The 23,016-nt window shown below is 34.0% G+C and overlaps 1 protein-coding gene across 1 annotated transcript in view; it reads right to left on the bottom strand.

Annotated features, from left to right (window-relative positions):
* ADGRL4 (adhesion G protein-coupled receptor L4) overlaps positions 1 to 23,016 on the bottom strand; it is a 116,573-nt gene that overhangs the window by 44,845 nt on the left and 48,712 nt on the right. Inside the window, exons 3-8 of the mRNA XM_017531059.2 lie at positions 11,212 to 11,364; positions 4,668 to 4,817; positions 4,210 to 4,280; positions 3,128 to 3,307; positions 2,833 to 3,016; positions 1,324 to 1,440 (exon numbers count right to left, since the gene is read on the bottom strand). Coding sequence (XP_017386548.1) covers positions 1,324 to 1,440; positions 2,833 to 3,016; positions 3,128 to 3,307; positions 4,210 to 4,280; positions 4,668 to 4,817; positions 11,212 to 11,364 — 855 coding nt within the window. The remainder of the gene's footprint in view (positions 1 to 1,323; positions 1,441 to 2,832; positions 3,017 to 3,127; positions 3,308 to 4,209; positions 4,281 to 4,667; positions 4,818 to 11,211; positions 11,365 to 23,016) is intronic.

Raw genomic sequence — 23,016 nt, 5'->3', positions numbered from 1 at the left:
GAGATCTGATTAAACTAAAGAGCTTCTGCACAGCAAAAGAAAGGAGCATTGGAATGAACAGACAACCTACATAATGGGAGAAAACTTTTGCAATCTACCCATCTGACAAAGGTCTAATATCCAAAATCTATAAGGAACTTAAACAAATTTACAAGAAAAAAATCAAACAACCCCATCAAAAAGTGGGCAAAGGATATGAACAGACACTTCTCGAAAGAATACATTTATGCAGGCAACAAACATGAAAAAAAAGCTCAACATTACTGATCATTAGAGAAATGCAAATCCAAACCACAAGGAGATACCATCTCATGCCAGTCAGAAGGGTGATTATTAAAAAGTAAAGAAACAACGGATGCTGGCAAGGCTGGGGAGAAATAGGAACCCTTTTACACTGTTGGTGGGGTGTAAATTAGTTCAACCATTGTGGAAGCCAGTGTGGTGATTCCTCAAGGATCTAGAACCAGAGATATCAATTGGCCCAGCAATCCCATTACTGGGTACTTACCCAAAGGATTATAAATCATTCTACTATAAAGAGACATGGCATACGTATGTTTACTGCAGCACTATTTACAATAGCAAAGTTGTGGAACCAACCCAATGTCTTTGCAGGGACATGGATGAAGCTGGAAGCTATCATCCTCAGCAAACTAACACAGGAACGGAAAGCTAAACAGTGCATTTCCTCACTCATAAGTGGGTATTGAACAATGAAAACACATGAACACAGGGAGGGGAACATTACACACTAGGGCCTGCTGGCAGGTAGGGGCAAGGGGAAGGAACTTAGAGGACAGGTCAATAGCTGCAGCAAACCACCATGGCACATGTATACCTATATAACAATCCTGCACATTCTATGCATGTTTCCCAGAACTTAAAGCAGAAATTAAAAAAAAAAACTACTTTAAAAAAATATACTTTTCTTCCTCACACAATCACAAATTTTGTCTCCTGATGAAGAATATGATGGATACTGAGGAAGAAATATTAAAGGAACTGCAAATGTATTCACTTTGTTGTATAAGGAGTAGTAAAATCAGAGTTCTTTTGTATATTTTTATTAGAATCTCAAAAATATAAGACAGTAACAAAAGTTGGAGGTAAGACAAGGACCCAGATATTGTCAGCTAAAATTCTCCCCAGGTATTTATATCAGAATGGGAATCTCAAGTAAGAATACGAATATTCTGTATACTGTACAGACATCAAATATTTTTATAGGGAATTACACGTTACATGTACATATGATATAATCAAATGCATGATAAGTATTGCAAATTCATTGATATATTGTCTATTCAATTGTTAAAGTCCTACCATTTGAGTTATAGGCAGCTTTTCTCTTTGGTAGTATATTTATATAATCTCCGTCCATATTCATATGAGGATGAATATGTTTCATGTTATATGAATCAAAAAAGAAAACTTTGAGAGCTGAAAAAAAATCATGAAAATAAAAAAATTGACATTAGTTTAATCAATGTACATCATAAATAATTAGCTTAGAGACAATTTGATCCATCATTATTGTGTTTTAACTTATTTATAGCCAGTAGAATGAACATATTCTTAACATGTATGGACAATATAATATATATGTTAAAAATCTGACTCAAGTTTCAATTTTCTAATTTCAGTATGGCACTCACTGTTTAATTTAACCTTGTTTGAATAAAATAAAATATAATATGTGTGTGTAACCAAGGAAGCTACAAAATTGTGATTACTAAAGCAAAGACAAGAAACTACAATGTCTTATAGTATAGTGTCTATAACTTAATACTGAGTGACTTAATTAAACATTTGCATGCTAATTACTTTGGCCTGCTGTATTATCACCATTTTCATGCAGAAACATTATAAAAATGTAGAGCACCTATATATTAGTCATAATGCTTGAAACCTTGATTTAGAGTAGATGATGAATCCCAATCAGATTTTTGTAAATCTACTGTTGCACAGTAGAATGCTACCAAGAAAATGTAATAAAGATATATGCAATGATTATTTTAGCAAACTTACCTTGCTTCCTCAGAAAAACTTTATAGGCATCTTCAATTTGATACAAGGTTCTGAATATTTTAAGCATAAATTTGCATAAAGCAAGAAACATTTTAATTTTCTATGTTAATTGCTTTATATTATCAACATGCAAAGGACTCCTAAATAGAAGCTTAAATATGTAATATCCAGCAGCATGGTGGTTCATGCCTGTAATCCCAACACTTTGGGAAGCCGAAGCAGGTGGATGGCCAGGGTTTCGGGACCAGTCTGACCAACATGCTGAAACCCCGTCTCTACCAATAGAACAAAAATTAGCCAGGTGTGGTGCCACACATCTGTAATCCCAGCAACTCAGGAGGCTGAGGCAGGAGAATCGCTTGAACCCAGGAGGTGGAGGTTACAGTGAGCTGAGATCACACCACTGCACTCCAGCCTGGGTGACAGAGTCAGACTTTGTCTCAATAAATAAATAAATAAACTATATCCAAAAGATCATTGGTCAAGATAGACCCTAATAAGTCATGAGATGTCGGACTCAAAATGACAAGGAAGTAATGTACTCTGTCTGTTTAATTGCTGAGCAGTTTGGGAATCAGAAGAGGTGGACATGACAGGAAGGAGACAACGCTTTTGTATTTATCCTTTTTACTAGTACTTTATTCACATTGCTCTTGCAATATGCATCCCCATTCATTTCTACACTGATAAAATGACTTTTAATTTAATGACTACTAACACCATGCCTCGTAACCCTCACCCCAGCCTTTGAAAACGGCTTATTTGGAAAACACTATTACTTTGAAATGGACCCTTGTTTCTTACCTATATCCGTTGAATTGGTATCAAACTGAGTGGTCTTTTGGAAGCTTTGGGATATCCCTAAGGTAGCTTGTTCAACAGTGTGCATGAGTTTTGTAAGATGAGTTCTCCTATGATTCACAGATAACTTGTCCCAAACTACAAATGTATCCCTTTGAACAAAATTATTCACGGTTTTTACAAATTCCTATTGAAAAAAAAGTATGTCTTTTAGAAGCGTTGAATCCTACACTAATCACAGATGAAAGGAAAAATTCAAAGCTTAATGATATTAAGAGTTAAAGCTGAACATACTTACAGTTAGAGTTGAATTAAAAAGAGTATCATTGGTTGAGAGAGTGTTGTTCATGTAACCTAGTAATGAAGATGATTCAGCTAATATATCTATATATGTAATTATATCTGTTGGTGAAAGATCTGTCACAGAATTTCTATAGACTTCTTGCAGCAAAACCATGGGTTCTTTTATAGGTCTGATCTGAGAAAAAAATAAGTCCACATAAAGGAAACTATAACAGTTCTACTGGAGTTTTACAAGAATAAAACATACATTAAATTTATTCTGAGGTTGATTTTCTTGCTGTACACATAAATAATATCAGACTAATAAACCTAAACCATCACATGCATCACTGAAACCTGAATTTATTTACAAGAGATTAGCAAATACCTTAAAAGCATTGACATTACTTTAGAAAAGAAACAGAGCATGTTTGAATTAATACTTTTTTAAAGATGAGCTTTCAAAATAGCTTACTATTCTTCAATATAGAATTATATCATAGCCAATGAATCTACCTTAATAAACTACTTAGTACTTATAAATATTGATATCCTAAGCAATAAATGATAATATTTTAAATTAGATTTTAATGAACCAGAAAAATTCTTTACAATGTGATTAAACGAAAATTTGTTTTAAACTGGTAGTTGATTATTCATGTTGAGAATCATATTTTTAATCACATGACAATTATTTCATAAATGACCTACTTCATTTGCTCTTTGAAATGTTCACTTTGAGATACCAAATCTTGGTGCATTCAATTATGTCTACTTAGAATGTGGGACGTGTCTAGAGTCAAAGTATTTCTTTACTATTTTCTAATCGACTTTTTTACATAAAAAGAAATGTCTAACATATGGAGTAATGAAAATGTAGCATATTAAATACATAAAAAGCCTCTTGAATAATTTCGGGAGTTTCATATTTACCCTATATTTGATGCAAACATGTTGGTTAGATCTCTATATGTAAATGTTTTCAACTTTCCCTAACGTTCGACTGCTGTTTACTCTTCTTGAAATGTGTGACATTGAAAGCATTCTAGCTGAAACCAAAACGTCAAAATAAAATAAATTGTTAACTGTTCTACTTACTTTTGTTAAAGTTTTATTAATATTTGCAGTAATACAGACATTATCTAAATGGCAGTTTGCATTCACATTTTCTGTAGAAAAGGAAAATAGATTATACAGTAAGGTTAAAAAAGTATTTTTTCCTAAGCAGATTATATCAATCCCAATGATCTTACTCACTTATTTAAATATTAAGAGAACATTCTCTAACACCTGAATTCTCTCTTCAGTTTTAGAATGTACAGTATTTTACAGAAAATGAAATAAAGGAGTTTTAAGGACCAGGGATGTTAGTTACATAAAATATGTTATCTACAATTTTGATTAAATAAAAAATAGGCTTTACTTCTTTATTCCATAAAAGATAAAAAACACAGGCACATTTCTTGGAAGATGTAGCTCTATGATATTTCACAACTGTGTACTACATATTTTATGTAGTTTTTTGATCATACAGAAAATTTGATAATGTAATTTACCTTGGCAATAAGTGCCATCACCAGGTGTGAACTGTGATTTTCCTGTGGATATATGATAACCTTCTTTGCAGGAGCAGTTATATCCACCATTGACATTTTCACATACGGCATGATCACCACAGACAGGTGATTCACTGCACTCGTCTATATCTGGAAATATTAATATTTGTAAAAAAATTTGTTAGTGCTCATACGCTTGCTACTTTGTTGAAAATAGTGTTATAGTTAGCAGTTTCATGACAAATTTTACAAGACAACAAGAGAAATACTATCGTTTAGACAATGGCAGAACAAACTTAGTTGCATATACTTTTTTTTTTTTTTTTTTTTTCAGAGTTTCGCTCTGTCGCTGGGTGCCAGGCTGGAGTGCAGTGGCATGATCTCAGCTCACTGCAACCTCTACTTCTCGGGTTCAAGCAATTCTCCTGCCTCAGCCTCCCGAGCAGCTAGGACTACAGGCGCTGGCCACCATGCCCAGCTAATTTTTGTATTTTTAGTAGAAACGGGGTTTCATCATGTTGGCCAGGAGGGTCTCGATCTCTTGACCTCGTGATCTGCCCGCCTCGGCCTCCCAAAGTGCTGGGATTACAGGCATGAGCCACCGCGCCCGGCTGCTGCATATATTTTTTAACTTTAGTATCGCCAATCAATTTTTGACAGAGTATTTAAAATATTATTCATGGGCCAAACTCTCAAATTGCTTTCTGAATTGCATGATTAATCAACAAAATCATTACAGTAATTTCCACTATGGATGATAGAACATTTAGTCCTAATTTGACAAAGACCCAATTTAAGGAACACATTTAAACTTATTTGTTTTCTATTATTAAATGAAAATGATTTCAGCAACTCAGTGTAATCTGGAGGATAAAAGAATGACCTAATTTCTTTCCAAAACTTCATTTTTGCATGTAAGTTAACCTAAAAAACTAAGATGTAGCAGAATGTGTGATTGAATTTCCTTTAAATTTTATTAGAACTTATTACTTTTGCTCAGGTTTTATTTCACTGTTGTTCTTAATACACGTCACAGATAAAGTAATACATTAGACAGAATTAAGTCTTACATTCTCAAAAGCTATGTATTGAGGCTGTAATAAAGGTGATGGGCTTTAAGTCTACATAATTTATATTCTTAATTAAAACTTTACTTACTACAGTGAAATATGCTTTACATTATAAGTACAGTATAAGTAATCTACCACTATAAAAAAAAAGATTCTAAGAAAAATTGAAGAGTCTAGATCGTTACCTTGAATTAATGCAAAAATTTTTGTTTCTACCCCAGCTCTGACATCTTAAAGATACTTTCTGTTAAATTAATAAATGAACATTAGATTTATTTAAAACTAATAGGGTGACATAATACTGTTTGCTGTAGCAAAAGGGTGAGTAATAAGTCTAATTTAAAATATCATTTAGCTAGTTGTCTTAAATACAGCTGTTTCTAATTTCTCACTCAAAAATCCAACAAAGATCTAGGAAACACATCCAAATTCACACCACCAAATTCAAAAATTAAAAGTGAGCTTCTTGCTAGAATCTTAAAGAAAGTTCCATTCACCAGAAAGGTGATGGTACCAGAGTTAAGAGGTCAGTTAATGGCCCAGGCCTGAAAGAAGGTTAGAAAAGCTCTTGTTCTTCTGACAAGTCTATATATTCATAATCTGTACTACCCTGCAATCTGAGAGCACCACTTCTAAAGAAGCAGAAATGCTCCTGTAGCACCCTCACCCTTTCATTTCTGTTTGTATTCAGGAACTAACACCCCACAAAAATAAAGTAGGGGACACGTAGTGGCAGGTCAACCTTGGGATATGACGAACCATCAAAGAAAACATTCGAGACTGGGCTAAAGACAGAAGCACTCAGGTGGTAGTGCAGACTAGGGTTGTCCCTTTTCATGAAATCAATGAAGTGAGAAAAATACGTAGGACTAAAGCAAAGATGAGTGTTTTCAAGAACTGTTGAAGTACCAAAAGTTATGCTCCAACTGGGAAAATGCCCCAATGAAAGTGTGAACAGACCTGTGAAATATCATAAACAAAAAAAAATTATTTCATGAGCCAGAAAAATACTATGTTCGTTGAATACCCTTGTTTTGCAGTTTAGATGCCTTCTTTGGGTAACAGTATACAAGGTGGTGATTTCTCTCAATTTCAAACCCTTTAAATGTGCAACATTCTTTAAAACTTCATCCCAAACCCAATCTCTGAACAACATAAAAATCTTGGCTCCACGAACTCAATTTCTATCCTCCTTCTTGCACTTTGAACTTAAACGTCCAGTGAAACTGGCTTGGCTACAATGAATGTGCCTGTTGTTTTGCAGCAAGATCCACATTAATTTCTCTTGCAATCTCTTACAGGTCCAAATGGCTAGAACCTACCATTTCCTTTTCCTGCAGGAAAAGTCCCATTAGCTGTGTGATGACCTTGGGTCATATCTTAAAAAGACACCTTCTAACTCAAAAGAGTTCTACCTCATGAACAAATAAGAAAATGTAAGGGAAGGTGGTTGCAGTAGTGCCTAGGATATACCATACCACCTGATATGGTAACTGGAAAATCAGGACTGGTGATTCTACTCATATTGCATGTTTTCATAATAGCAGGAGCCTGTGACTAAGTAGGTTTGAAGATACAGATAAACAAAGGGTGTTTTTCTAGGTTACCGTGTCTTGGTAATCTCCAAATCTATAAAAGAAAAGAAGCTCTTTCCTATCTTAATGAAAGCTAAATTGCTGTTAGGTAATTATTTAAGTCAGGCTAGATTTGACAGACCAGATTTACTGATTGACCCACTTTCCTCACTACAGACTTATCATTTGATTTTAAATTAATAATTTCATATCACTAAATGCAAGCATATCATTAACGATCTTAACTCATTTGCTACTTTTTTATTAATAGGTGATGCTTGGCTAGTCATGATGGTTCACACCTGTAATCCTAACACTTTGGGAAGTTGAGGCAGCAGAATCACTTGATTCCAGGAATCTGAGACCAGGCTGGGCAACATAGCAAGACCCTGTCTCTACAAAAAAAATTTAAAAATTAGCCAGACAAGGTGATGTGTAGTGTAGTCCCAGCTATTCAGGAAGCTAAGACAGAAAGATCACTTGAGCCCAGCAGTTCCAGGCTGCAGTAAACCATAACTGCACCACTGCACTCCAGCCTGGGTAACAGAATGAGACCTCAACTCAGTAATAATAATAATAATAACAACATTATGCTTGTTTTTCATGTGTATAATTAGCCAATTCTGCAAGATTTTATCATAATCTTCTTTCAAAACATGGTCATATGATGGTTATAATTATTCTTCTTATAATAATTATTATTCATATAATTATCAATAATAGTTTTCTAATGTGTAACTCACAGACTACCAAAGATAAAATGTTCAATTATAGTAAATAATTTTCAGAGACAAAATTTAATATAATTCAAAGCTAGAAAAATAATCTACAATTATCATCAAGTACTCAAGGCAGTAGGACCCTATAAACAGTAAACAATGCTCTAAAACACGTGGGAAATTTGAAGGGATTCCTCTCTTCTATTAATTTTGGTAGATTAATTTTACACTTTAGTATTGGAGGCCTCAGCTTCTCCATTTGTGAAATCCTGGTGTGTAACTAGGTTTCCAGGAGCTGGACTTCTGAAGTTCTGTTTTACTGTGATTCCAAGGGGTAGTGGAAAATCTCACAGTGTAGTGCCAAATCTCAACCAGCGCCTTCTGCAGCAAAATGATCTTATGTGTGAAAAATAGTATTTGAATATGGACTAAAGGTAAAAAAAATTTGCTTGGGTCATTTCTTGCCCTATATCAAGTCTTCCATTTTTTTATTCATAGAGATTTTCATGAGTATAATTACCAGAAATGTCAGATTTAAGGATAAGCTAAAACTTCAAATCAGGAGCAATATACTATAAGGCAATATGCTAATGCAAAAAGGAACAGATTTATGTTTCTCTGTTTAAATTCCCTGAGGATTACGATATTGTGCAACAAAAATTACTATAGGACTGAACTAAAAACAAATAGCTACACTGCTTCTCAAAAAAGTTTAATCCTTAAGAACAAAAATTGATGAGAAATAGCATTTTTCTAGAGAATGAGTTTTTCACTGAAAAATCCATCAAACAAAACAGGTAGAAACAGAAGGACTCAAAATTGGATATTAGGCTTTAGTACGGTTAGTGTGTTTACTGACTACTTAAAATAGCTAAAAAGTGAATTAGCACAAACTTAGGCTCATTCCACCTTATCTCAATAGAAATTGACTATCAAAAGAGAAAGAGTCTTCAATTATAAATCTACTACCCCCATAAAATTTTGCCATTGAGTCATCTTTGTATGTTTGTGTTTTCTCTGTATCTACGATTCAGTGTTTCCTAATGTAGAAATTCTCTACTTCAAGGAACATGAACAGAGAAATATAGCCCTTTGTGAATTGAGGGTTATTAAAAGTAAACATGATCAGATAAAAAGACAGATGTCTTCTGCAGACAAGAGACATTAGGGAATGGAGAGCACAGTTAAAATTGTATTAAATTACAGTGATTAAGATGTTACAAGTTAGGCTTCTTCACTGACTGGAACATCTGCCCTAAAGCTTGCAGGGCTGCATACTAGAACTGAACAACTAAAGGTAAAAAGCACATTATATGACATTCTAAGACTAGGAACAAGAATACAGGCTTGAGAAGAACAAACAGGGAAGTACTGTTAGTCTTCTGGGCAGAATCTCATTGATTCCTATTTCCTGAGTATGTTGTTATGCTATATTGCAATAAAACTTTTTTTCTGCAAACACTGAAGGTAAAATTACCGTTCAACACTAATAGCATTATTTTCTCATATTTTAAATATTTTTTACTCTTGCAAAATTTGATCCACTATATTTGCATTATTCAGATCAAAGTGATATTTAAATGGTCTACACATTTAAGTATCCTGTGGAAATAACAAAGGTTTTTTAGACGCAAGACTGTGAGTCTAGTCTTACCTTTATCCAAAATGTATGAATCTAGACTAGCCCTTTACTTTCCTTGTCAATAAAATGAGGAGAATAAAATCTTCCTTTTTAACATAGCAGAGTAAATGCTGCGAAGCACAGGTACCCAAGACTGGATGATTTCTTTAATACAGATATTTCACAGAAAAATTTTTTGAACACTGCCTCATAGCTTACCATCATTGCACTTTGGGAGCCTGAGGCGAGTAGCCTGCCTGAGCCCAGAAGTTTGGGAACAGCCTGGACAACATGGTGAAACCCCATCTCTACTAAAATACAAAAAGTTAACTGGATATAGTGACAATCACCTGTAGTCCCAGCTACTCCGGAGGCTGAGGCAGGAGAATTTCTTGAACCTGGAAGGTGGAGGTTGCAGTGAGGCGGGATTGTGCCACTGCACTCCAGCCTGGGTGACAGAGCAAGACTCCATCTCAAAAAAAATTTTTTTTTTAAGTCTCACTAGGGCACTAATCAAAGGCTTTAGTGTAATCTCGATGAACTTGAATATCTCTTTTATCTAGCAATATCATTTAGAAGTGGCACATTACCCTTGTCTATGTTACATGTAGGTTCCTGAATTCTAGTCCCATGTCTAACTTTGGCTACATGATTTCATTTGCAGGGCCTCAGTGTACCTATTAATTTTGTAGATTACTAATCATAATTATAAGAGTTATTGCTAAGCTGAATATTTTTTAGAAACCATGATTAAGATGATTTAAAGTTTATTTTCAAAGTTAAAGTCTTTGGCTCCAGAGAATTTGCTTCTGAAAATTATTCACGTATTGAAGTTTCTAAATAACTCTTTTTTCTCAGGCTGTAATCCAATTATCTAGGATCTGATAAATCACACACATGATCAAATTACAATAGAAGGATATTTTAAAAAGTCATCTAGGTACTCCCTTCAGACCCACAAAAAGTGAACCATCACTTAAAAATTACATGGAAATTATTTTCCCTACAAAGGACTTTTTTAGCAACTCTGACATGATTTTATAAATAATTTGCTGACTCCAGTGTTCAGAAGAGCTTAATGCATATCTGAAATGTAACTAACTTTTATCAAAGCAGAAGTAAAACCACTAGAACAATTATTTTATAAATAATTATTGTTTGAAAAAAATGTAGAACCCATCACAGAGTGCATATTTACAAAGTCACTAATATCTTTTAATGCAAATGACAATTTTCTTGAAGTAGTATATTATTCTAAACTGTAAATATTTATTCTGTTGTTTGCCACTATGCCAGATCTCAGGGCTCCATGAATATTTCTCTCTCATTTTACTTTTTGCAAACTGATTTTCTCAAAAATTCAAACAAAAATTATTATATTCTTGGATAAATAGCCCATAAACTATAAAACAATGGAGAAATAAAGACATTTATGAAAGTTCTGATATTAAATTACCCAGCACCTAGGTCTGGCAGAATTTGGTTTGCATATATTTAATCCCTGGAGGTAGTAAACAATAAAAGATATGTACGAATTCTAACTTAGATAACCAAACTTACCTATACAGAAGGTTCCATCATTAGTGATAAACTTTTCTTCATTACTGCTGGATCTAAAACCAGGTACACACATACAATAATAACTTCCTTCTGTGTTAGTGCAATTAGCATTTTCGCCACAGGTCTGAACAAAAATTTCACATTCATTATCATCTGTGGGCATATCAATTTAAAATATTATTTTTACATAATTGACATACATTTCTACTATTTTCCAACAGTATTTTGGAATTTTGACTGTTAAACAGTTTGAGGTATACAATGTTTATATCTAAAATCCTTAGTACTAAAGTACCCATATTCCACACTTGTCTTATTCTTGTTTATAATATGAGACCTTTATTGTAGTTGCAAAGCAAAATAGGATCTCTTACTTTAAAAGCACTAGACATAATTAAGTAATACCTTTCAAATTTTTATATGTAATTTAATTATAACCATGTCAATAAATACATGCTGTTTGAATTTATATGCTCTACATAATCCGTCAAAAGCACAACATAAATTAAAAATGAACAGTCAGAGATTACAAATTGACATGTTCTTATCATGCACTATTTATTTTCATCTATTGTTCCATAGAATAATTTTGCATTACTAGGGCTGTAATCTTTTCATGTATTCATTAATGCAATTGTTTATAACTATATGCATTCTATTGTTCCACAGAAGAGTATACAATGCGAACAATAAAAAGGTAAATAATATAGTGTTTACCTTTAAACCCTTACAATATAATTTATCAGAGAAGATAACGGTTCATAAACCATTTTTAAACATCAGAAAGCAGGTTTATATTATCTGTTAAAAAACTGATTAGAAAATAAGTGTTTCTCAGAGATGATCATAATGGTCTGGTGGAGAAGAATATTTTCCAGCGACATGAAACCCTGTTGTGGGTTAAAAAGCGTAGTTCAAGTCCTAACCACATGGTGTCTATGAATGGGACATTGTTTGATATAGGCCTTTGCATATGTAATTAAACAAAAACAAGGTCATACTCGATTATGGTGGGCGCTAATTCAATGACTGACATCTTTATACAAGGAGGAATATTTGGATATAGAGACACAGAAGAGAAGGTTTTGTGAAGACAGAGGCAGAGATTGAAAGATGTAACTGCAAGCCAAAGAATGACAAGGATAGCTGGCAACCACAAAAGCTAGAGGAGGCAAGGAAGGATTCTTCCCTAGACCCTTTTAAGGAGCATGGTTCTGCTGACACCTTGATTTCAGACTTTCAGCTTCCAGAGCTGTGAGAGAATACATTTCTGATATTTTAAGCCACTAATTTGGTCATAATTTTTTATGGCAGCTCTAGAAAACTGATAGACTCAACTGGAGAATATTGGATAGATAAGATCAGAGAGAAAGAGAAGAAGAAAGGAAACTAAAGGAATAAAAAATTTTGCACAAAAGTGCAGGCAGAAAAGTGACTGGGATATTCTGAAGATTGTAAGGAGCCTAATAGGGGAGCACAGAGAGAAATCATAGGGGAATCACAAGTCAGGTTTGAAAAATGTCTTGAATCATTATTCTTCATTTTATTCAAACCAGGCTTAACTTCTTTTTAAAGGGTGAGTTGTGTAACATTTAATTAATATACTGGCTATTGCTTACATACAGTAATTACTAAAAGTTGAAGATTTATTCCAAATGCTTTATAAATATTAGTTTGCTTAATGCTTTATAGAAGCTCTAGGTGGTAGGTATTATTATCTGTAACTGACGAGAAAAATAGTGCAGAGCGAGCACAGGCATCACACCTAAGATGTTTTTTCCTTGTGGTGTCAGATGGCTTTTCACTTTACCATTGATACCTTCCTGGCAGGTTGAGTGGAAATCCCAAGTTCCCGTGAAAATTTTAATCTCTAGCATTTGACCTGATTTATTATTGGCAAAACAGAAGAGCAGAGCAGCAAGGGAAGAGTTTTGAGCTTCTCCTGGAGACCAACAACTTTGAGATAATGAAACAACAAAGAAGGTTAAGTTCTCAAAACCTTGTATAGGCCAGGCAGGTAATGTAAAAGTTTGATTCCATCAGAGTCAGACAGTAGAAGGTGGTATCAGGTAGCCTGTGGTACCAGTAAGTACACAGTCACCTAAAAGATTTAAAATTTTAGAAATTTTAAAAGCATATTTAAGACACTTTGTCCAGCCAGGCACTGGTCAAATGCCCCTAATGCACAGCATATGGGAGTTGGAGTACGTAAGGAAATTTGCTGAAATATGACAATAAAGTAAGATAAATTGTGAGTGGTCTTCTATAAAATGCTGAAGAGTTAATACTTTATTAACATGTATGTATTTGATTAATTTACCTATTTTATATGAATAAATATATTATGCAACTCTATATGGCTATATATACTCAGAAAGTAGATATATATGTCTATGTATGCATAAAATACAAATTAAATTAGTTTCTTAAAATTAGCTGAGAGTGTCTCACAAATTGAACATAAGCAAAATAGTTCAACCATATTAGGTTTCATTCAATCATTCAGTTACTCAAATATTTATGGACTTTCCCAGTTCCCAAATGTGAATATGTCTATACTGGGAAATAAGTAAAAATTAATCAAAAAGTCAGAATCTGTGCCCTGCTGTCAGAGTTCACATTCTAAAAGCAAGTTACCACAGAAGCATATAATTGAGTTTTTATTAAAATAAAAGTTTTCATTTTTATCTTTAAATTTGACTCCCTTCATGGCATTCTGGGAGAAGTTTATATTAAACTTTAAAAGAAATTGGCTCTCAGATCAGTTATTGGTAATAGAGAGGACGATGAGGATTGTATCCCTTGTGGGCTATAGCTGCGAAAATGATACGCAAAAATATAGAGGAAAAGAACTCATGAGGTCTGACGTATTGGTTGGGATCCAAGAAAATGAACTACTTTATATCACCTAACTGACTATTTGTAAAAATACATTAACTTGCCAATATGTTGCTTAACTCTAAAATATTGTTACTGATCTTAGGCAATATATTAATAGGTAGAAATAAACAAAAGTTGAAATTAATTTTTGTGTCTCTTCTTGCTGTATGGTTTTGAGTGCTTGACCTCTTCACTTTCTTATCAAGAATTTGGAAAGAAAAATATTTCCTTATCTATCTCCCTATCTTCTGGGCTGGATATATGATATAGACAAATTCCCTTACGGTCCAACTCAAATCTTGTTCAGTAAAATACCACTTATCTGAAAGTAACCTCCCTCTTCCCTCAAGATAGTGGAGATAGGCAAGAAATTATCTTTGTGAGTAATATGAAAATAAGAATTATTTAAATAGCCTTAAACTTTCCAGTGTCCAACTTCATAATAATTAATCTTCAAGGAGAAAGTTTCTTTGGATGGGTATAATACAGAAAAATATAAGTCAGCTTCTTGGGCACTCTTATTTCCAATGTTCAAATCAATTCACCAGTTAATACTACCTAATCCATGTAACTAACTCTATAATCTTCCTTGGTGGATTGTAAAATAAGTATTTAGTTTAAGATGTCCCATGAAAAATTCTTTGAGATACAGTTATATTAGAGATACATTTTAAAATGTTATTAACAGTTCTTAATAAGGAGAAATATTTGGTCTTCTCTGAGCAAAAATTCTTCCTGGTTCACCTCTGGTACACTGAGTTAAGCATGGCAAGAACACAGGCATACACACAGCTCCTAACTTAAGGGGATCCATAGCTACTGGAGAAGATGTACCAACACCCAAATTATTAGACTGTAGTGTGTGTCACAAATAAAAGACGTATTTAGTAGTTCAGTGGCAACTCAAGGGAATGGCTTCCTTAGCTCATCTGCAAGATAAAGGGGTAAAGATTATTGACAGAGAAGCATTAGAAAAGGAAGTGATGTTTGAGTCAGATATTGAAGTATAAGCAACAGTTTAGACAAACAAAGGATTCCCCACAATCCAATCTGGCAAAGGAAAAAGTTTACCTAAATGCCTGGAGGCCTGCAAGAGCAGCATATTTTACAAGAGAATCGAACTGGTGGACAGTGGGCATGAGGGTAGAAGCTTCAGGGCAACACTCTGTGTAGGTAGTCATGGCTGAAACTGAGAAAACGCTTGCCAAGTATCTGGAATTATATTCAGTGGGTAAAGGATGTCCATCAACAGATTTTATGTAGTGGAGAAATATGATTGGATTTGAGTTTCAAAACATGTTTTGAAATATGAAGAAAACTAACTAAGACCCAAGCAGCTCTGGTAGAACATTACAAGACTTGAGGAGCTAAGCAAAGCAGAATCAAGGAGAAAGAGGTAGGGAATATTTCAGAAATATGTAGATGTTACAAGTCAGGGATTTGGGAAAGATAAAGAAAGGCAGGTAGGGCCGGGCGCGGTGGCTCAAGCCTGTAATCCCAGCACTTTGGGAGGCCGAGGCGGGTGGATCACGAGGTCAAGAGATCGAGACCATCCTGGTCAACATGGTGAAACCCCGTCTCTACTAAAAATACAAAAAAGTATCTGGGCATGGTGGCGCGTGCCTGTAATCCCAGCTACTCAGGAGGCTGAGGCAGGAGAATTGCCTGAACCCAGGAGGCAGAGGTTGCGGTGAGCCGAGATCGCGCCATTGCACACCAGCCTGGGTAACAAGAGCGAAACTCTGTCCCCAAAAAAAAAAAAAAAAGAAAAGAAAAGAAAGGCAGGTAGGATTAAACAGGTGATGGCTACATGCAAATATTTATATCACATTTTGCTTGTCTGTATTTTAAATTTTTCATAATAAAATAATACTTAAAATTCAGTGGGCTTGGAGATTGAATGGATATTTGAGTTGGCTGAAAAACGAGGAGCAGCAAAAATAAAATCCTGGTTCTGACTTGGAGGGATCTGGTGGATAAACTGATCCACCTCCAGGACAGGGAGAAGGGAAGGAGGAGCTTTCTTGCAGGGTAAGATGGTGCATTCACTTTTGGACATAAAAAGTTGATGTGCCTTAATTAACTGAGGACATTTCAGATAGGTTTGTCAATAGTTCCATAGTCAACCGTACAGTCATGAATTGCCTATTTGTGGGAGAAAGCTCATCCCTTCTCTTCCAGAGGATGAGTCAGATTCAAGAGCATGGTATTTCTCAGCTCCTGAGAAAAGGGGCAACCCTGCTGTTTTTGTTTTTTTGTTTTTGTTTTTTTTGCACTTCATCTCTGGATGTATCCCTTTGCTCTCCTTCTAAGTCCTCAGGTTCCATCTCAGCTTACAGAGCATGGCTGTGAGCATTACTGCGCTCTTGCTTTGCCTCCCCACCCATTTGGTTTTTGTTGTCCTTTGCATCTTCTTCCTTGAGTTTGCTTCTTCTTACCCATCAAGTGATAAAGTCCAGAGGATTGAGGGTAGGATGTGAAGGTAGAGAAAAATGACAAAGGAAGCCTCTCCACCTATTTTGCTTTCAGCATGGACCAGAAAAAGCCTTCGGGGTTCCACATGGTTCAGCCCAACTTGCCAGTAAACTACGGCGGGGGGACGGATAAAATAATAAACAGATGCCTATGTCCAAAATATATTTTCAAAATATTTGTGGGCAGTTTGTTTCTGTTGTTGATGGTTAGCTACTCATTTAGTTGTTTTGGAGTTACATCAACAAGTGGGTTAGCAAGATTTATATCCAATAGTATGAAAGAATTATTTCGGGGAAAACATGTATTTCAAGCACTCAGTTAAATGGCACTTTTTATTTTACTTAATTGTTTCAACAATGCAATTATTGATATTGTCTTCATTTTACTTAGGAAGAAACTAAAACTCAGATGGGTTAAATCATACTAGCATAGAAAGAGAATCTGGCAGACACAGTTTTCATACTTAAGACTGTCTGACTCCAAAGGCCAAGTTATTTTTTAGCATTGTAGAGTGAAGTGTACTTTATCATAAAGTATGCTTCTTAATAAGACGTAAATAGTGAACATATAATTCTCCAAAGTCAAGAGTGATATTGAGCCCCTAGTAATGAAACATTTTGGACTATAAACCATATGATTATGTTACCTGGGACAGAAGTTTATTTCCTTCATAAGACACTGGTATTCCAGAATCTTAACACGATTTTAGTTTATATTTCATTTTTAATCTATTGACCAAAGATGGAGAAAAAAAAAACTAAAAAAGAAAAAATAATTATCTCTGTCTTTTTGTATCACTTGAGATATTATTGGCTGGGCTTAAATTGATTATAACAACTTGAAAGCTACAGAACTTTCACAGCAGTATCACTCCTGTACACATTTTCCCTCTGGACGTGATTGCCAGTATTGCTCTGTAAATTTGAACACTAAAATGACTATAACCATTATGTGATTCCTTGTAAAGCAGGCCCTCTGTGTCAAAGGTGGAGCAACACAAACAGCTTTTTTTTTCCCCTCTTTTTCTCCACTGCAGCCTGCTGGGCTCATTTGCTTTCAACAGCACTGGGAATTCTCTTTCTATATCAGTACTATAAGGAACTTTAAAAAATCATCATTAGCCTTCTCAATTATGGACTTTCTATGGTTTATTTTGTGAATAGCCTGGTAAATATAGAGATAAGGCGATAAGGGGGAAGATCAGCAGAAGGGAAAGAAAAAAAGAACTATAATGAATCTAGAATGGATTCAATCAGTCAAGACAAGTAATAGAGTTTCTGTTTCTACACTGGAACTGATGCACTATCATGCTCTTTTCAAGACAAGGAAAGGTACCAAAAGGAAGATACAGAATTACATCTTTCTTCCCCTCAGGAAATTGCTTTTGCACCTGAATCTTTAGATGTAGGACAGAATATGTGTGTAGGGATAAGTTACATGTGTATATATAACCTATCCCTCCACACATATACACTCACATGTGCAGTGTTATTGATCAACAAGACAGATAGAAATCCAATACTGAAGACATGCTCTCACATTGGCATTGTTGATTATAAAGCACATAGTGTAAATTCACATTTCCTTGACCGTGAACTTAAGTTCAACTATTAAAGGAAATGTAAAATTCATCAAATGAAAAATGTTACAATTATCAAGGTAAATAAAGCAGAGTTACACAAGAATAAAATGTTTGTCCTGGGTATTTATTATTCTTTTTCAACATCTTCAGTGGAAATGAATTTTTAAAGTGTTTGAAACTGCAGGTTCATGTCAAGATATTTTTGAAGGAAAAATGTTCCTTTGACTACGACTCAGGCATTAAAAGTATGTATAAGCCAGGAAAAAAAAACCTAACAATACCTGTATAGAATTGTCTCTGTTTCTGTTTACACTCACTTATTTTCTGAGGGAAGTACAGCACTTAAGTAAATGTTCCCATTTTATATTGCTATCACTTTTTGATCCTCTTTGTCAGAACTATTAATATACACATATTAGAAAACCAAACAAAACAAAGTATAAGTAGAGAAGGTAAATGAAATGAAAAGAAAAAATCTTATCTTTGTACACACTGGAAACCATTTGTCTTGCTCATTGGAGGCTAGGACAAAATTCTGACACATTTATTTCAAGCTATTAAAGTCTCTATAACTTTGTCATTCCATTGTATCTATCAGTCAATGCTATAGTAAAGATGAGTAATGTTCATAGTCTCTTTGGAACTTACATGATAGTTATGAAGTTGTTTTTGAGAAGCTAGTTTTATTGAATTTTGTTTTTATTCATTGAAGTAATGCATGTTCAATGGGGAAAATTAAATCATTGAGAGAAAAATCTTACAACTCTCAGTTGCAAAAAATGTTGCTAGTTCATAAAGGAAAAACTATTAGAATAGTATCAGATTCTTGCTAACATCACTGAAAGACAATAGAGTAACATGTATGTCACTGAGATAAAATGAGTGTGTCTTTATAATTCTCTAACCTGCTAAAGAAACATTTCTCTGAGCAGGATGGAAGACATTTGTAGAAATACACAGATTCAGAGAGTAGATCACTCATACACTGTGTGTGAAGAAAATATTCAAGATGGTATTCTAACCAAATACTAATGAATTCAGGAGACAGAACTGTATATAGGGGAAGATTAGACAGAGGGGTAAAATTGGTGGACAACAAGTCCTGCCATACATAAATTCAAATGAATGATAACTGTGTGACCATGAACACATACCATAAGTGCTATTTAGGACTCTCATAGGATACATGTTGAAAGGAGAAACTAATAAGTAGTCTGCACCAGCCAGGCGAGGTGGCTCACACCTGTATCCCAGCATGCTGGGAGGCCAAGGTGGGTGGATCACCTGAGGTCAGGAGTTTGAAACCAGCCTGGCCAACATGGTGAAACCTCATCTCTACTTAAAATACAAAATTAGCCGGGCATGGTGGCACATGCTTGTAATACCAGCTACTTGGGAGGCTGAGGCAGGATAATCACTCAAACCCGGGAGGCGGAGTTTGCGGTGAGCTGAGGTCGTACCACTGCATTCCAACTTGGGCAACAAGAGTGAAACTCTGTCTCAGAAAAAATAAATAAATAAATAAATAAATAAATAAATAAATAGTCTGCACCTAGTAGAGTTCATATTACTTTAGTTAGGGTGAGGGTTGAGTGCAATGGGCGAGTAAAACATTGGAAAGAGAAGATTCGTTATCTAATTTTAGTAAAGGACAAAAATAAGGAATTTATTATAAGAATCTGAAATGAGAAATGTACTGAAAATTCACAACTGAATTAAAAAAAAATAAACAGGGAAAAAGAGATAAAGTAACCTTACAAAGTCTAATATTAAGAAAAAAACCAAAACTCTAACTAAGTAAAAACAAATTAGCTATCGTTAAATAATTTTGATGGAATAAGAATAGCAGTCAAGAATGTCAACTGTTACACTAAATGAGGAAGACATATATTTCCCCATATAAGTCCCCACAACATGTCAGATTAGATTGCAAACGAAATCCAATTATATTTTGTTAACAATAAACATACTTAAATTTTAAATGGAAGCAACCTTGCAAATTTCAACAGAACAAGAAAATAGGGATGACATATAATATTAAGGTAGAATTTAGGATTAAAGTTATTAAATGAGATAGAAGCACATGACATCACAAAATATTCAGTTTATTAAAAAAATTATAGGAGTTAGAAATTTAGAATGTAAACACAACATTTTAGCCTAAAAACTGTAAACAAATTATGTGACATTGAAAGAGAACTAGACAAAGGTACAATAATAGTTGAATATTTTAATTTTCCTTTTTATCATTACTAAAAAATTTGTGCTTATGTCAATAGATACCAAAAATGCAATTAATAAAATACATCAGAGAGGAGAAAAGTTCCTTCAGTGTAGTAATGGCTACTTAACAAAAACAACATAAATATTATTCTAAACGATGAAACCTTCATAAGCATTGCCAAACTACTCTTCAGGAAGCTTGTAGATATTTACTAGTGTATGAGATGTGCATATTTCTCAATTTCTTTGCATACAATTTCAATTTGATAGATAAAATGTAAGATCTCATTTTTATAATCATGATGAGATTATGTATTTTAATACTACTGAGGACAGACCTTCTTGTATATTTACCTGACATTTATTTCGTATGTTTGCTTTTGCTAACTGGCTCTTCATATCTTTTGCCTGGGCATTATTAATTTTCTTGTAGATTTGCAAGAGCCTTTTCACAATTATCCACTACTGCCTCTCACTGACATGATATAAATGTTAAACTTAAAATTGTTTTTAACTTTATTTGTGGTATAGTATGTTTTGTTTACTTGTTTGCCTCCTAAGCTGCAGAGATTTCTTTGTAATCATGTCTTGCATTCTTTCCCTTTATTGCTTATGATGTCGAATCACATTTATAAACCATTCACACTCTTAAGATTATAAAAACGTTTACTAATACTTTTGTATTATCTTTTTTCCTACAATAAAATCTCTAAATCATATGCAATTTTCTTCAGTGTAAAATGTGAAGTTGAAATCTAACTATTTTCCTAAAATGAGTAAGTTGTTTCATCATTATTTTTGCATAATCATTCATTTCTTTCCTGATTTAAAATATCTTTTTCACATTCAAAATACACTAATTTACTTAGAACAGTTTTTGAAGTCTCTCTTATGTTGATGAGTTTTTCCAAACCTTCATCACTGCCATCCAGGTTTACTTATTAATAAGACCTTGTTTCCTTGATTTTAAGATGCCATAAACTTTAAGATACATCATGAATGCAATAAAATATTTTCAAAAAAAACCCATCAACTCTACACTTACTAAAAGTGTGTGCATTTATTTACACAAATACATTGCACTCTCTTTACTATATAATAAAAATTGACTCGTCTGTTTCCAGATTATATTCTAATATGACTTTGTATTATCTTTGTTATCCAACAGTATATAGTATCATGATGACATGCTCCTTCCATAATTTGTGCTTATAACCTTGGCTTCTATATTTATTACATTTAAGAATGATACTAGTTATTGTATTTAGATATTTTGTCTTCATTTTTAGAAATATAAACTAGGATCACTTCTTTCCCCTTTGTTTCATGGTATAGCACTGAAAACTTACAAACTTTCCCAGCATTCAGTTTAAGCTCTGTCAGATATGTATCTTATACTTAGACGATATCCCTTCTATAAGCCTACATTGGTTATGTCAACTTCACCTAGTCTTGCACATTTTGTTAGTCATTCATAGAGATTTGTCTCCGATTACATCTAAGTAAGAAATGGCAACTAACTCATAGCTTCTTCCTCTATAAGTCAACAAGTTCATCTTGCTATCAGACTAATTACTATGTGAAAAACAGTATTGTATAGTGTTCAAGTCTATTTTAGCTTTTAATTTTTGATAAGGCAAGAGCCTAACACTCATTTTGCAAATCTATCTGTTCATTTTCATCCCCATTTTTAAAATATGTTATGCAAAATAAGGTTGCCAAAATATTATTTGTCATAATGCATAATATAAAATAATATTGTTGACCACAGAGAATTGAATTAGATATCAATATAACAAAAAATAACAATTTTTTAAAATTAAAATTATCTAACATTGGAGAAAACCCTTGTAAATAATACATAAGACAAAGAGGAAAAATAAGTCAAAATGGAAGTGTTGTGTCCTTCAGAAAATAGAAAAGATACAGGCATACCTCATCTTATTGCAGTTTGCAGATATTGCAAATTCATGGTTTGTTGCAGCCCAGTGTCAATCAAGTCCATTGGCATCATTTTTCCAAGAGCATGTACTCACTTCATGTCTGTGTCATATTTTGGCAATTCTCACAATACTTCAGACTTCTTTATGATCACTTTACTAGTTATTACAATATGTGATTACTGTTCTTTGATCTTATTATGGTGATTGTTTTGAAGTGCCATGAACCATGCCCATATAAGATGGCAAACTTAATTGATAAATGTTGTGTGTTCTGACTGTGGAACCTACTGGCTGTTTCTCAGTCTCTCTCCATCTCCTCAGGCCTCCCTATTTTCTGAGACACAATAATATTGAAAATAGGCCAGTTAATAACCCTACAATGGTCTGTAAGTAAGAACTCAATTGGAAGGAAGAGTTGCATTTACGTCACTTTAAATAAAAAATTAGAGATGATTAAGCATAGTGAGGAACGCATGTCAAAAGCTGAGATAACCCAAAGCCTAGGCCTCTTGCATCAAACAGCCAAATTGTGAATGCAGAGGAAAAGCTCTTGAAGGACATTAAAAGTTCTCCGGTGAACACACAAATGGTAAGAAAGCGAAATAGCCGTATTATTGATATGGTGTAAGTTTTAGTTGTCTACATAGAAGATCAAACCACCCATGACATTTCCTTAAGAAAAAGCCTAATCAGGCCGGGCGC

This window comes from Cebus imitator, unplaced genomic scaffold (assembly GCF_001604975.1).
Source record: "Cebus imitator isolate Cc_AM_T3 unplaced genomic scaffold, Cebus_imitator-1.0 Scaffold3, whole genome shotgun sequence".
In the NCBI taxonomy this organism is placed as follows: Eukaryota; Metazoa; Chordata; class Mammalia; order Primates; family Cebidae; genus Cebus; species Cebus imitator.
The sequence above is the reverse complement of the archived record's forward strand: the minus strand, read 5'-3'. Positions and strand labels throughout refer to the sequence as shown.